At 54.1% G+C, this 12,978-nt stretch overlaps 1 protein-coding gene across 1 annotated transcript in view; it reads right to left on the reverse strand.

The window, feature by feature from the left end:
• Positions 1-2,937: 2,937 nt before the first annotated feature.
• Positions 2,938-12,978, reverse strand: part of CSNK2A2 (casein kinase 2, alpha prime polypeptide) — a 30,955-nt gene continuing 20,914 nt past the window's right edge. The window contains exons 6-13 of the mRNA XM_009318870.1: positions 12,259-12,318; positions 9,991-10,074; positions 8,721-8,831; positions 8,409-8,510; positions 7,974-8,074; positions 7,121-7,269; positions 6,826-6,919; positions 2,938-3,363 (exon numbers count right to left, since the gene is read on the reverse strand). Of these exons, the coding sequence (XP_009317145.1) occupies positions 6,843-6,919; positions 7,121-7,269; positions 7,974-8,074; positions 8,409-8,510; positions 8,721-8,831; positions 9,991-10,074; positions 12,259-12,318 (684 nt within the window). The 3' untranslated portion in view covers positions 2,938-3,363; positions 6,826-6,842. The remainder of the gene's footprint in view (positions 3,364-6,825; positions 6,920-7,120; positions 7,270-7,973; positions 8,075-8,408; positions 8,511-8,720; positions 8,832-9,990; positions 10,075-12,258; positions 12,319-12,978) is intronic.

The raw sequence follows: 12,978 nt of genomic DNA on the forward strand, positions 1-12,978 counted from the left end.
GCAGCACTTTCTCCTTCGCGCAAACAAGTGGAGCACACAGAAAGCAAGGCGTTATTTAGAAATGATCGGCTATATTTAGTCAGTGGGTTAGAGTACACTTTATATGGCACGATTACATAGCTTGTTCCCTTAATCAGATGGTAAGAGACAACTGGGACAAATATCCAGCTGCCATTCCTGAACAGCCTGCTCATTCACACGCTCTCCACTTACCATTTTAATGTCATGTTTTGCTGCAAGTGATGTCCATGGAAATATGTTGTGGTTTCAAATTGTCCCCATTTCTCCATGAATTTTAACGAAAAATAATACCCGTTGCCTCTCCTCCTTCCCCAGGGACGTGCGGGCTAAAGGCGAGGGCAGAAACGGAGGAGCCTAATGAGATGTTAACACATAATAATAGTCGAGGCTGGCATTCGGAAAGAGGCCTCTGGGAGACGTATTTCAATGAGGCTCACACACTGATGTTATCCACCTGGAAGATCGCTAGGAAGATGTCGGCATGTTACATCACCCCCATTCCCGTTTCCCAGGGTGCAGAGGGATCGGATTTCGGGGAGCAGGTGGAGGAAAAGGCCCGTCCTAAGAGAATAATCCGGTCCAAGGGGTGAGCAGCGGTTGCCTGCTCCAGAAATAACTGTTGACTGAAGCATTTCCTGCCCTTCAGAGTTCCCAGCAACCCGACGCCTTCAGAGGAATGAGATCTTCAGGAAGCTCCTGAACCATTGCTCCTCTGAGGTTTCACATTGCTGGGTGCAGTTACCAGAGCAAAACGTAGCGGCTCTCTCCAGTGTCACCCAAGCCCGTGCTTGCCTTGGAGCACACAGCCCAGGTTCGTGGCCTGGGAAATCCCAACCTGGACCGTCGCCCTCCCGGCTTAAGCCATTGCCGGGGCGCAGGTGCCTAGGGCTGGCTGCGTGGCCCAGTGGGCAGCTGAAAGGACAGCGCTTACACCAGTAAAACCAGAACCGGATTCGGTCGGTACCTTTGTGAGCCAAAAGCCTTCATGACACGGCAAAAACGAGAACAAAGCAATGACCTCTGCAAGGAGTGTGAGATCCTGCGATTTGCCCAGATGACTCCAGCCGTCTCTCCCAGCCTGGATTTTCCTACGGGAGCAGGACTGGATGAAGGGCAGCTGTAATGAGGAAACCAAAAAGGGAATTGGGCAGGATATCCATAGCCACCACATGCAAGGGGAGGCAAGGTGCAAAAGTGGCTTTGGGTGCTGAGGGAACCTGGACGAAGACTTTGGACCTCACGCTGGCTGAACTCCAAGCAGTGCAGGAGGAGGAGGAGGAAGCTGGGCGGCTGCTGAGCGAGGGATCAGAAGAGAACAGGGGAGCGTAAACATCAGTGGGTGCAGGAGACAACGCGAGCAGGTGCTGGAGCTCTTTGGCAGAGAAAGTCAAGGAAGCAGGACACGCTGCCTTGGTGGGACCATGGTGCAATGGATGTCACGGTGGAGCTAGGGGCGAGAACGAACAAAACCTTTCTGACTCTTGACAAACTGAAGACAAAAAACGGGCAGGCAAAGAAGAGTTTATTTCTGACAAGCAACAGTGAAAAAAAAGAGCCATTGAGAGCACCCTTTAGAGACAAGCTGTTGACTTGGAGAGGAACCTGGGCTGCAGCGGGCAGCAGGTGGGAATGGGGGGCATGCCCCAACAGCGTCAGGGGAGGGATGGATGAGGTAGCAACAGCACTCGTGTGTGCCACCACGCTACAGGGACCTCAGTTCGGCGTATGCTCGCAGCGCTGCTTCTGCCCAGCACATGTGGACCTCAGGTGGGCTCTGCCATGGGCACTTCCCTGCAGGGACAGGCTCTCACCACTCGCCAGATCTACAGCAGCCAAAAAAAGACTCTTGCTCAATTTAGGCGCCAGAGATCAGCACAGTCCTGGGTACAACAGGGCTATCATTACACCGCGCCTCGGCAATGCACCAAGCCCTGCCTTACAGCACCAGTAGCTTGAACTTACCTGATGTACACGTCCACACCTGGCCCCACATCAGCACATCTCCAGGTGCGACGCACGAGGACAGTGTTGGCAAATTTCCACCCGTACCACCCACAGGCTTTGTGCGAGGGCTCACTCCTGCGTTTCCACTTCAGCCACTGCCCAGGGCTGGGTGAGCACCCTGTGGTTCTGTGCCAGCAGGAGCCCACGGCTCCCCTTGCCCAGGCTCCCCTCCCTGGGAACCAGCAACGGGTCCATCTTTCCCAGCCAAGAGCCTTGTCTCAGAGGTACCCTTAGCCTGGGCAGCTTCAGTCTAGGGGAAAACTGTGTAGGGCAAAACACATGGGCGGTGAAGGAATTGGACAACGGAAGAGAAATGACCGTGTGCAGTCGTACGGAGTCCAGCTGGGGGTTTTTAGAGCAGAGTTTCAAGTGGTCCGTTAACACCCAAGACCAGAGCACAGCTTGGACAACCACCAGCGCTGCAGCCAGGCTCTCCCAAGAGCTGCTGGTGAAGCACCACATCTGTAGGGGAACTCCTGCGATGCAGAGGCCCACGGGCAGGAGCTCCAAGCTCAGGGCTTTGCAGTGATCGTGCTGGGGAGGAGGAGGAGAGTCTCAGCCCAAGAAAGAGGAAGAGATGGGAGCTCCTGGGGTGCAGAGACAGAGCCATGCCCAAGCCCCAGGGGCTGGGAAAAGCGGGTTACCAGCATTAGCACCCAGGCCACCACCCAGGCAGGCACCTCCAGAAGAGAGTGGGGGCCTAAGGAGGGACACCTCCAAAGGCGGCAAGTGGCTCCTTTGCCTCTGCCCGCGGTGATTTTGTACAACTCGTTCCTCCTGCTCTCCTCACCCAGCCTGTCCTAGCAGGGCACAGGGAAAGGCTCACGCTGCCAGCGTCCTCCAGTGTGGCCGGTCCTGCCCCACAGCTCTCTCCCCACTGAATACTCCTCCTCATATGCTTCTTTTAAAACTTTTATTCAACAATATAGAATTCTTTTAATTATATAGAACTGTCCATCGTGATACTACATTCCCTGCCACCCCCGTGCCCTGGCAGAGACAAGCACAAGCTGGCTAACCGTGGTCCGTCAGAGGTTGGGGGGGGAACAGCCAGAACGGAGGAAGGAACAACTAACCAACAACTGCTTTGCACACCCTTCACGTTTCCACGCTTTCTGGGTCAGGAAGAGCTCAACAAGGAACCAAAGGCAGAAGAACCTTTAACACTCGGAGGGAAGGGCTGCGGTCATAAAGAGGCGAGTGCCGTCCAGCCAGGCGTGCTGCCCCGCTCTCAGCCCTGCCCACGCCGTCTGCCCGCCGTCACTCTACACGCGCCGATAGGACGTTTGATTTGGTTCTCATTCTGCTTATGGAAAATTGGGAGCAACAGCATCGGACCTGAGGAGAGACGGGAGGAGGGAAGTGAGCGTCACGGGGCACTGCCAGCTCGACACAGAGCTCCTCTGGCCCCAGGTGACGAGGAGATGGCTGGGCACGCTGCCCCACATCCTGCCACCCCACTCCCAGCCAGGCCCGGCCACCCCCTCCATGCCGCTCTGGATGTGGGGACAGCGGGGCATCCTCAGCCTGCTTTAGAAGGGGTGGCAGGGTGAGAGGGGAAGGCAGGGCCGAGCAAGGCAAGGGAGAGACGCAGTCCGGCAAAGCAGCACTTTCATGGGCAGCCAGACACACGTTTGCACTTTTTTCTCCTTTAAGCGCCCCTCCGCTGCCTCAAACATCTCCTCTAGTTCCGCTAAAGGCTTCCGTCATGCCACAGCACACTTGCAACAGGCACGGAGAAGCTGGGGAAGTCGCTTACTGCATCCCTCAATGGCTGCCGTGGTTCTGGTTTTGAGCCTTTCCTCTTACCAAGCACGCGGCCAAACCTGCGCTCTACCTCCGCTAGAAAGCTGGGGCCAGGCCAGCTGAACGGCCAGGACGTGCTCCAGGACCCTCCCAACTTTCTCCAGCAGAAAGCACATGAAGCTGCATGTTCCCCAGCCTCCTTCCTTCCCAAGGACAAGACACCGCCTCCTCCAGCTCCCGGCTGTCCCTACAGGCAGGACGACGCTTTGCTAAGGTCCAGAGGAGAGCAGGGTGTCCTGCTCTCGGTGCTGGAAGGGCTGATGGCACGGAGAGGGACTGGCCCGAGCTGTGGCCAGGCGTCCACACCGCCCTGGGGTCAGGAGACTCCACACCCTCCTCGCTCCCAGGCTACGCTTGCTCAGCTGCCATGTTTCCCTCGGGGGTGACTCCATCACAGCTCATCTACCCTAGAGCTGGGGTAGGGATGTGGGGAGATACAGGGCAGGTTGTTCCAGCCTCTCTGGTTACCGCAACCAGGGAAATCCATTTACCCGTTTCACTCGCTGGGAAGAGCATCTCTCTCCCTCTGTTTGAGGGTACCAGGAAAGAATTTCTGACTCAAGGTTTACAGAACTGATACTTCCTGAAGCACCACCTTGAAACTCCACCATCAGGTTTGGACACTGTCAAGCACTCATATACAACCATCAACATTTTTCACCTATCAAAATTCCCACACTGAACCCATTCTTCTCCCTCAACGCCTCTTCTGCCCTGGCTCTCTGGGAGCTGGGAACGCCAACACACAAGAGCTGGAAAACGGGCAAGTTTCCCCCATAGCAACTTGGACAGGCCACGAGAAACACCCACTCCTGCCTCTTCTCAATGGAGCAATTCAATACATGTTTAAAATCAGTTCAGAAATTGATGTAGAAACCCCAAACCAACCCTGCTGGTATTAGCACAGCTTAAGAGCACGAGAGACCCCCACGCCTCTCAGGCCAGGCAGATGGAAGGACAGAGAGCTGGAAACACTCGCCAAAGCCTTCAGCAGCATCTGCGGGAGAGTTAATGTTAGCGAGGGCCCGGTGGCACATCAGCAACGCCACAGACGGCCCCTCAGCCCCGAAACTGGTAACTGAGCTCATGCACCGGTCGCATCCCAGGGTGGGAGGAAAGAAGAGCTACTCCCTGCTCAGCACATCTTTAGAAAAAGCCATCCACCCAGGCTGAGAGGAGACAAGCATGGGGGGGGTACGCACGTGGAGAACCCCCAACTTCCAGCCATGCATTGGTGACTTCTGGTCTGACCAGCCACCTAACAGGCAGACTGAGTCCGCTACCCCGGGCACCGGCTGTCCGAGTCCAATGTACCACAACAGCCGACCCCCACGCCGTACCCAAAACCTTGCACCTCCTCTGCGGCCCCGTGGAAGCGGAGACACATCTGCCACAGTGAAACTCTCAGGGCTGACAGCATGAAGAGCTGCAACCAAAGACTAAGAGATCCCAAAATACTCAGACAAGAGGGTCTGGAAGAGCCAACCTGACCTCCTCGAGGAGGCAGCACCTTCAGCTCTCACTCTTTCAGGCTATCCCATAGATTTGAGACGGCAGACGTTCAGACGTATAGATATTTATTGGTTTCAGTGAATTATACAAATGGATTGACCTGCTATCGATGCCAATAGAACTTTATTGGAATATGGAATGTAAACAGATGTTTCAAATAGAAACATTGCAACCTTATAAAAAATTAACTATTTCAACAATGCCGCAGAAGGAAATTCTGTGTTTAGGTGCTGGTGGGAAAACACTATCTCCAGCTTCTAGGTTTGAGTGTCACCAGAACCACTTGATGAAGTTACACACAGAACAAGTAGAGGAGGCAACTGTGAATTGTGGGGCTATAAAGCCATCGAGGGATCTGATGAAAGAACCCGCAAGACGAACCCCCCACCCCCCCGCAACAGGATCGGCACCCCAGAATTCAACAAATGGCTGACTTTGTTAAAACACTACGTGGGATCCCAAGTCCTGGATCAGTAGCTGCACAGCCCCCTCCCCGACAGACCACGCCGCTGTTTGCTGATCCTTCTTCCTCCCTGTGCTCTCTCCCCTGGCCTCCTCTCCACTCCTCCATCCTGCGGTGCTGGCTGTGCTCTGGCGCAAGTCTGCGTCTGGCACGAATTCTCGTGGGAGCCACGTCATGAGGTACGTGGTTGCACACCTATCACAAGAAGTCTTGCAACACTGACTTTCCCGAGCTCGGTGGGAAAGTCTGGATAGTCCCTCCCCCCTCCTGCCACAAGAGCAGCCCTCACATTCACAAGTTTCCAAAGCAGGTCTATTGAGTTTCTTCTCAGAGCGAGCCTTTGTCAAACACACCTGGAGGAGGGATCTCACCTCTCCCCAGCAACTCGGATCAGCGCCTTCGTTTTAATGCTCCAAACCAATCCTGAGATGCTGCTGGGTTTGTGGGCTGTTTTTTGTTGAACCTCCCCCCTCCCCCCAACCGCCCCGGCATTCGCAATTGAAACTGGAATTCAAGGGCCAAATTCAAGCCCAGAGTGAGCAGTAGGACTTGGACCTCAAAACAGAGTTGCACCTGCTGACCCCCAGCCTGAATTTGGTTCATCCAGAGTCTACAAGTCAGAAAGGCATGTTTAGAAAGAGGCATGCTAAGGGCTGATGGTGGAACGACCAATTTGTCCCCACCAGCGTGGTGGGGAAGGCTGGACTGAGAAGGAAGAGAAGGATCCATAGAGATGTGAACCAGAATCAGTTGTGTTGAGCCCTGGGGATATCACTACATGTTTAGCTCTTGCAAGACCATTTGCCCAGGGCTTTGGTACCACAGGGTTAGAGTTACATTAACCACAACCACCAGAGAGGAACTGAGGTTTATGACCCCCCCAAGGTTAGATTTCTGCCGAGTATAAAGGGGAGGGGGAGGGGGGGGGGGGCTTGGGTTTTTTCCCTTTCCCTTGTGGTTCTTTTCCCTTCACTGTGTGACTGAAGGTTTTGCTTTTATTTGTAAACATCTTGAATTACCCGTCGTTTTCCAGTCTTCATCGTGCTGTTGTCAGGCCACTGGAGAGCACAGCATTTTCTGAGCTGGGCTGGGACTGCTCCTTCACCACTGGATCTGCAGGAGACACAGACCAGGCAGGAAGGGGAAACAGCATTTAATAGAGTGGAAGCTCCACCCTGGCAAACCCTTCCAGAGAAACTGCCCTCAAAACCCACACAGCTGCTAAGGTTTTCGCAGAGCGGGGAGCCAAAATTTGCCCCCACAACCCAAGACCCCTCTCCATCCCAGCTGGCCCCAGCTTCTCCACAGACTCACAGAAATAGGGGTGCTCCATCGCCTCCTTGGCGGTCAGCCTCTGTTGATGGTCATATCGCAGGAGCTTGTCCAGGAGGTCTAGGACTTCAGGACTCACCAGGTGTCTGTTCTCACTGTGGATGAAGTTCTCCCAGCGCTTCCGGGAATGCCTGCAGAGGGACCAGCTGTCACTGCCCTGCTCTGACCAGCACAGCAGTTCCCAGAGGTCCCGGAGCTCCCAGGGGAATCACCTGCTGCTGTGTACTTCTGAGAGGAGAGAGCTGCAACAGACACTGCCTACAGCTCTTCCTTGCACAAGCTACTGCTCAGCAAGCACTTGCTGAAGGGGGAAAACCCTCTTCTTTAGGTACACAATTGTGTGGATGTCCTACGCCTGGGAAAGGCAAAATATTGCACATTCCCTTCTGTCTACAGGGACTAGACAACAGCATGCAGCAGGCAGGGTGACACCCTTGAGGCCAGAAGTGCTCTGGCTTGCCAGCCAGCCTCACAGAAGCTGTCCTCGCTATCTCATCCACCTCTCATCCTTCTTAGGAATCTCAACGGGGAGATTTTGAGCCCCTCAGCCCACACTCAACTTTTGTCTACATCTCCACTTCTAGGATGTCAACAAGCAGGAGAAGGAAGAAAGAGGGGATGGCTCGTGGATCACGGGAGAGGCAAAAGGAAAGAGCCTGCATTTCAGTGACCTCCTGAGATGACATGAACAGCCAGATGGGAGGCCTGCAAGCAGCACTGTGACCCAGAAGATCAGAGCAGGCCTTTGCTGAGCGTCCTTCAAGGGGATGGACATCAGTTTATCTCCCTCTCTGTATTACAAGGAAAAAAGGCTGCATTTCACTTCTCCACTTACTGGCCCAGGATATCATTGAAGTGCGGGTCCAGTTCTATGTGGTACTTCTTGAGGTACCCATACAGCTCATCTGTGCCCAGGACCTTTGCGATGCGAACCAGCTGGAACAAAAGGCATGTTGACAGAGAGCAGAAGGGGCAGGCTACCACTTTTTCGCAGAGGCAGAGCTGCCCAAATCTAAGAGCTCTCCTTCTGGAAACATCCCAGATGGAAGGAGTATCTCCCTCAAAACTTGTTTTTGCAGCATGTGCAGAAAACAAGTCTCCTACACAAGACAGTGAAGCATAATCCCAGATGGCTTAACTAAGCACATAGCTTAGTTAAGATCAGACCACCCAACCTGGTGGTCTGATCCCCAGAACCTCCCCACTATACACACAGGGATGAGGCGGTGACAAACGTCTCATGAAATAAGCCAGGTAGCAAAGTCTTTACTTGGTCATAATTGTCCTGGCCGTGGAAGAAGGGCTCCTTTCGGAAGATCATGCTTGCCAGCATACAGCCTAAACTCCACATGTCTAAGCTGTAGTCATACATCTGAGGGGAAAAAGGAGAAGCTGTGAGAAAAGGCATGCTCACCACGGCCCGGTTCCCCAACCGCACAGGCAACCTCAGCCTTTTCACTTCACAGCCAGCCTCTTTCCAACCCAGGCAATGCCCTGGCGGGCAAAACCTGGCCACCTTTGGGTTGTCTAAGTGCAACCACACGTGGTATCACTGGCTAGCAAGGAGGAGGCAGACTCTTACTTGGTAGTCCACAAGGAGCTCCGGTCCTTTGAAGTACCTAGAGGCCACACGGACATTGTATTCCTGAGCTGGATGGTAGAATTCGGCCAGACCCCAGTCTATGAGCCGCAGCTGAACATGCAATAAAGAGAGACAGAGTCAGAAGCCTCAGTATGAGCCGGTTAGGGGAAGCCACCTTGGCCAAACCTCTCAATCCTGCGATGCAAGAGTGGAGCCTGGGACGCAGAGAGGTGCTCTGAGGACAGGAGATGCTCTCAGCAGTGCTCTGGTCAGGCTCTTCCCTTCCCCCTATCACCAGCTGGTGGGGCAAAGCCCAGCTTAGAGAGGTCCTCTGCCTCCTGAGTCCAAGTACACTGTTACTGCTGGGCAACTGGCTCCTTACCAGCACCACCAGCCACAGCGGACAGGTCGCTGCATACTAGGAAACAGGCAAAAGCCAGCTGTCTTATCCTGATGTTTAGAGGGGCTGGGCTGAAGGCAGTGTTGATTTTAACTGAGGGCTGAGAGCAGGAAACGAGGTAGGAGGGGGGCCCACCGCATCCTGCAAGGCAGACCACCTCCTCCACAGCCGCAGGGATGGACGACCTGCCGTGTTACCGAAGGACAGAGGGTCTAGTAAGAGACTTCCCCCTCCTAATAAACCTTGCCTTGCCCGTACAGCCACCAGTGATTGACAGGGAGGGACCTGTGGATCAGCAACTAATTTGCTGCTGCAAATCCCAGGTCCCTGGGGAGACAGGTACACACAGCACCCGATGAGGTGCAAGTACCATGATGGGGCGGGGAAGCTCCCTGTGCTGCCCACCTCCACGGTAGCGAGCTGGGTACAAACGTTTCCTGTGATCTAGCTAGTGTGCCCCAGAAGTGAGGAAGCCACTGCGGGACAAGCAGGCCGTACTACAGGAGGAGCTTATGTTCCCTAGGCAAAAATATCCACGTGTATTTCAGACAAGGCCACCCTTCTGCCCCGGGCCTCTGCACCCTACTGCCAGACCTCCCCAGGTGGAGATTAATGGCCCAGACCGGCTCCTCTCCGCAAAGAAACCCAGCATGGTTGGCTTGGGGGAAGAGCAACCTCCAGGCCACAGACTCCCACTGTGGTGCTCCCCAGTGGGACTTTGGCCATCTCCTGACGCAGGCACAAGTGGAGGGGAGCTGGTGAAGAAAGGTTAAAGGGGTAAGTACAGCTGCCCAGGCTACGGGCACAGAGGTGGCAGAGTTTCAAGTTTCCCTGGAAAAACCCTGCTTGTGAGCCCTGGGGCCACGGTACCTTTTTCTGTTGGTGGTCTATCATGACGTTGTGGGGTTTGACGTCCCTGTGCATGATCCCCATGCTGTGACAGTAATCCAGGGCCTGGCAGACACACGCACATACATTAGACATGTCTGTGACCACAGGCACAGCATTAACAATATAACAGACAGTTCCCGGCCAGGAGCAGGAGTGCCCCGTCCACGAGGAAATGCTGCAACCCTGGCACAAGAAACTGGCATTTTCAGCTCTTCTGCACGTGATGAAGTGACAAGCTGGCAACAAGACTATATTGATCCCATGTCCTACTGCAGTCACGGGTCCTGGAAGCGTGTTCCCTGCACAGTCTTTGAAGAGCGTGATGCAGAGAGGCGTCCCACCTGGTGACAAGCCCAATCCTCCAACCTGGGTAGCCCTGTGTTTCCTAGGTCACGCTCTCTTCCCCAGAAGGGGATGATTCTTACGTGCATACAGTTTTATGGCCTTCCAGTGCAGCTTTCTACCTGTGTCCCAAAACACACTTAAGCTAGAAAGTCACCTCTGCCCTGCTCATTTAAGCCAAACCTGCACTTACAAAAGGCAAGTGATAGCACATGAGGGAGGGCGATGCTGCTTAAAGCTTGAAGGCAGGAGCACACGTAAGCTCTCCAGCTCCATGACCTTGCACCACTCGCCCCCCCACGCAGCTGTTCTTTTGAGCAAGGGGGTGAGAATGTTGTTTTCTTATCTCCAAGGGGGAGGGAGATCCATCCATCAACATCTATCAGATGCTCTGAGGTCTCCAGCAGCACGGAAGGAGGGTACAGCCTGCAGTCATTCAATATCCAAGACATCCGTGCCAGGGAAGTAACACTGTCCTTGGGCCCCTGCTGCAGTGGGAAGCATAGGAGGCAACAGCTTCCATCACAGCAAGGCCTCAGGGAATATCCCTGCAATGACACGTAGCCTCACAACCAGCAGGAGTCACAGCAAACGGTGGTCCTGGGATCTCTAGTACAGGAGATCTGTAACAGGTTGGACAAACCGCTTCCAGGGATGAAGCTGTTCTAGTGTCTGGCTTGTTCCAAGGATGGATCATCTGAACCTCATCACACCTCCCACCCTGATCCTGGGCTGCCTCAGGCTCCCTCCAACCTTCAGTAGGAAGGTCTTTCCCTTGCAGACAGATGCAGCCAGCTTGGGGGTACAGAGAAGAAAGCCTCCCTCAAGCTCACTAGATCTATTTCAGGAAGTCTCCTGCAGTCACCAAGTCCTGGAGCACAAAGGGCTTTCCCTAGCCTGTCGCACTCATTTCCAGAGGCAGGGGACCTGCAAGATGCCAGCCCAGAAGTCCCGAGGGACCTGATACAGCCAAGCTGCTGCTCCAGCAGGTCAGCACAGAACAGCCCTGGAATCAGCCAAAACCTGTAAGCTCTCCCTAATGCCCTGCTGGCTCCCATGTCCTGCAGCTGGAGACCCCAGAGAAGCAGTGCAGCAGATCTCACAGATCTGCCATATGGCTCTGTGAGCATTTCCATGGGGAGGTGCAAGCGAGGCTAGTTAAGAGGAGGTATTTAGGGCGCTCCTCGCCCTTCGTCAGAGGGGCAGGGAAAGCTTTGGCTGGGAGGTCTCAAAGGAAAATACCAGTGTTATACCAACATGTAACAGCCAACATAACCAGAAGCTTCGTTCCCCAAGACCACATCCATGGAGTTCTGTGACCACAGGGCACCAAGCTGGCCAGCTTGTTCTTGAAGCATCCTAGATTCCCCCACCCCAGAGACAGAGGGATCTAAGACCAAGTGGACAGGAGTCACCTTCTGGAGCTGCATTTGAATACTGCAGCAGAAGAAAGCCTGGAGCTGGCAATCCCTCTCTTCTGCTCTCCCTAGCGTGCTAGAGTCCCCAGTTCCCCAGCCCTGCAAACACCTCTCGGTGCTTGTACTGGATCTGGCTGGGAGGGAGTTTATTTTCTTCATAGCAGCCCAACGGTGCTAGAGACACAGGGAGACCAAGCACAGCCCTACCTGGCCACTAACAATCACAAATGCTTCACGGGGAAAGAACAGACCCCAGAGAATCAGAGACTCTTTGGAGGTCACCAAAAGGTCCCCAGTTTGGCTGTAATACCTCACAGCAACAAGCCAGGTAGCCAGATCTCTTCCCAAACCTTCCCAGGTTATGAGACATGGATTCTGCATTGAACATGAGAGAAGTAACCGCTTAGTAGCACTGCCCCGTGAGCCCCACTACTGCCTCTCTCATTCCCGGTCTCCCCATCCAGACTGCCATTACAATGCCACTCACCTTCAGCAGCTCATACATATAAAACCGAATATCAAAGTCTGTCAGGATCTGGTACAGTTGCTGAAACAGATTTGGGGAGGGAAAAAGAGAAACAAAAATAAATACTCCAGATTTGGATTAGTTTTGTTTGCTGCACCCCACCTGCCTCCAATCATTGACCTCATTCCACATCCCCTGTGAATGCTGCCACTCCTGAGGGCTGTCCTGGTCTCAGACCTGCCAGGGCTACATGCTAGGAAATCCAGAAAGGATGCAAGAGCTCCCGTGAAATGCTACCAGGATCATTCAGACCTGTCATGACTTCTTTCCAGCAGGAGACAGGCAGGCGGTCTGTCCAAGGAGAAGACAGCAAGCCTTTCAGACCATGCTGGAGTTGGCACAGATGATCTTGACTCTCTGTTCATATGCAAAGTCGTCACGGTGACTTGACAACATGGATAACAGCACTCAGAGCAGGCAGGCTGGGAACACATGGGCAAGGCTTCCAAGTGCTCAAGGTGGGGCAGGGAGAGGAAAACATTAACCTAAAGGAGCATGGGGTGGGGAAGCACAAAGGGTAGAGACAGCCGCGGAGGCTCCCCTCTATCCCAGGATAAAGGCTAATGCAACTCAACAGCACAGAAATGCTTGTGGGGCCAAGGAGAGCACAGCTCGGAGTCTCGGGGAAGTGCTTGTTGCCAGCACATGTTCACCACCCTCCTTTCCTCTGTGTCTTTCTGC

This window comes from Pygoscelis adeliae, unplaced genomic scaffold, assembly GCF_000699105.1.
Source record: "Pygoscelis adeliae isolate BGI_AS28 unplaced genomic scaffold, ASM69910v1 Scaffold622, whole genome shotgun sequence".
NCBI lineage: Eukaryota > Metazoa > Chordata > Aves > Sphenisciformes > Spheniscidae > Pygoscelis > Pygoscelis adeliae.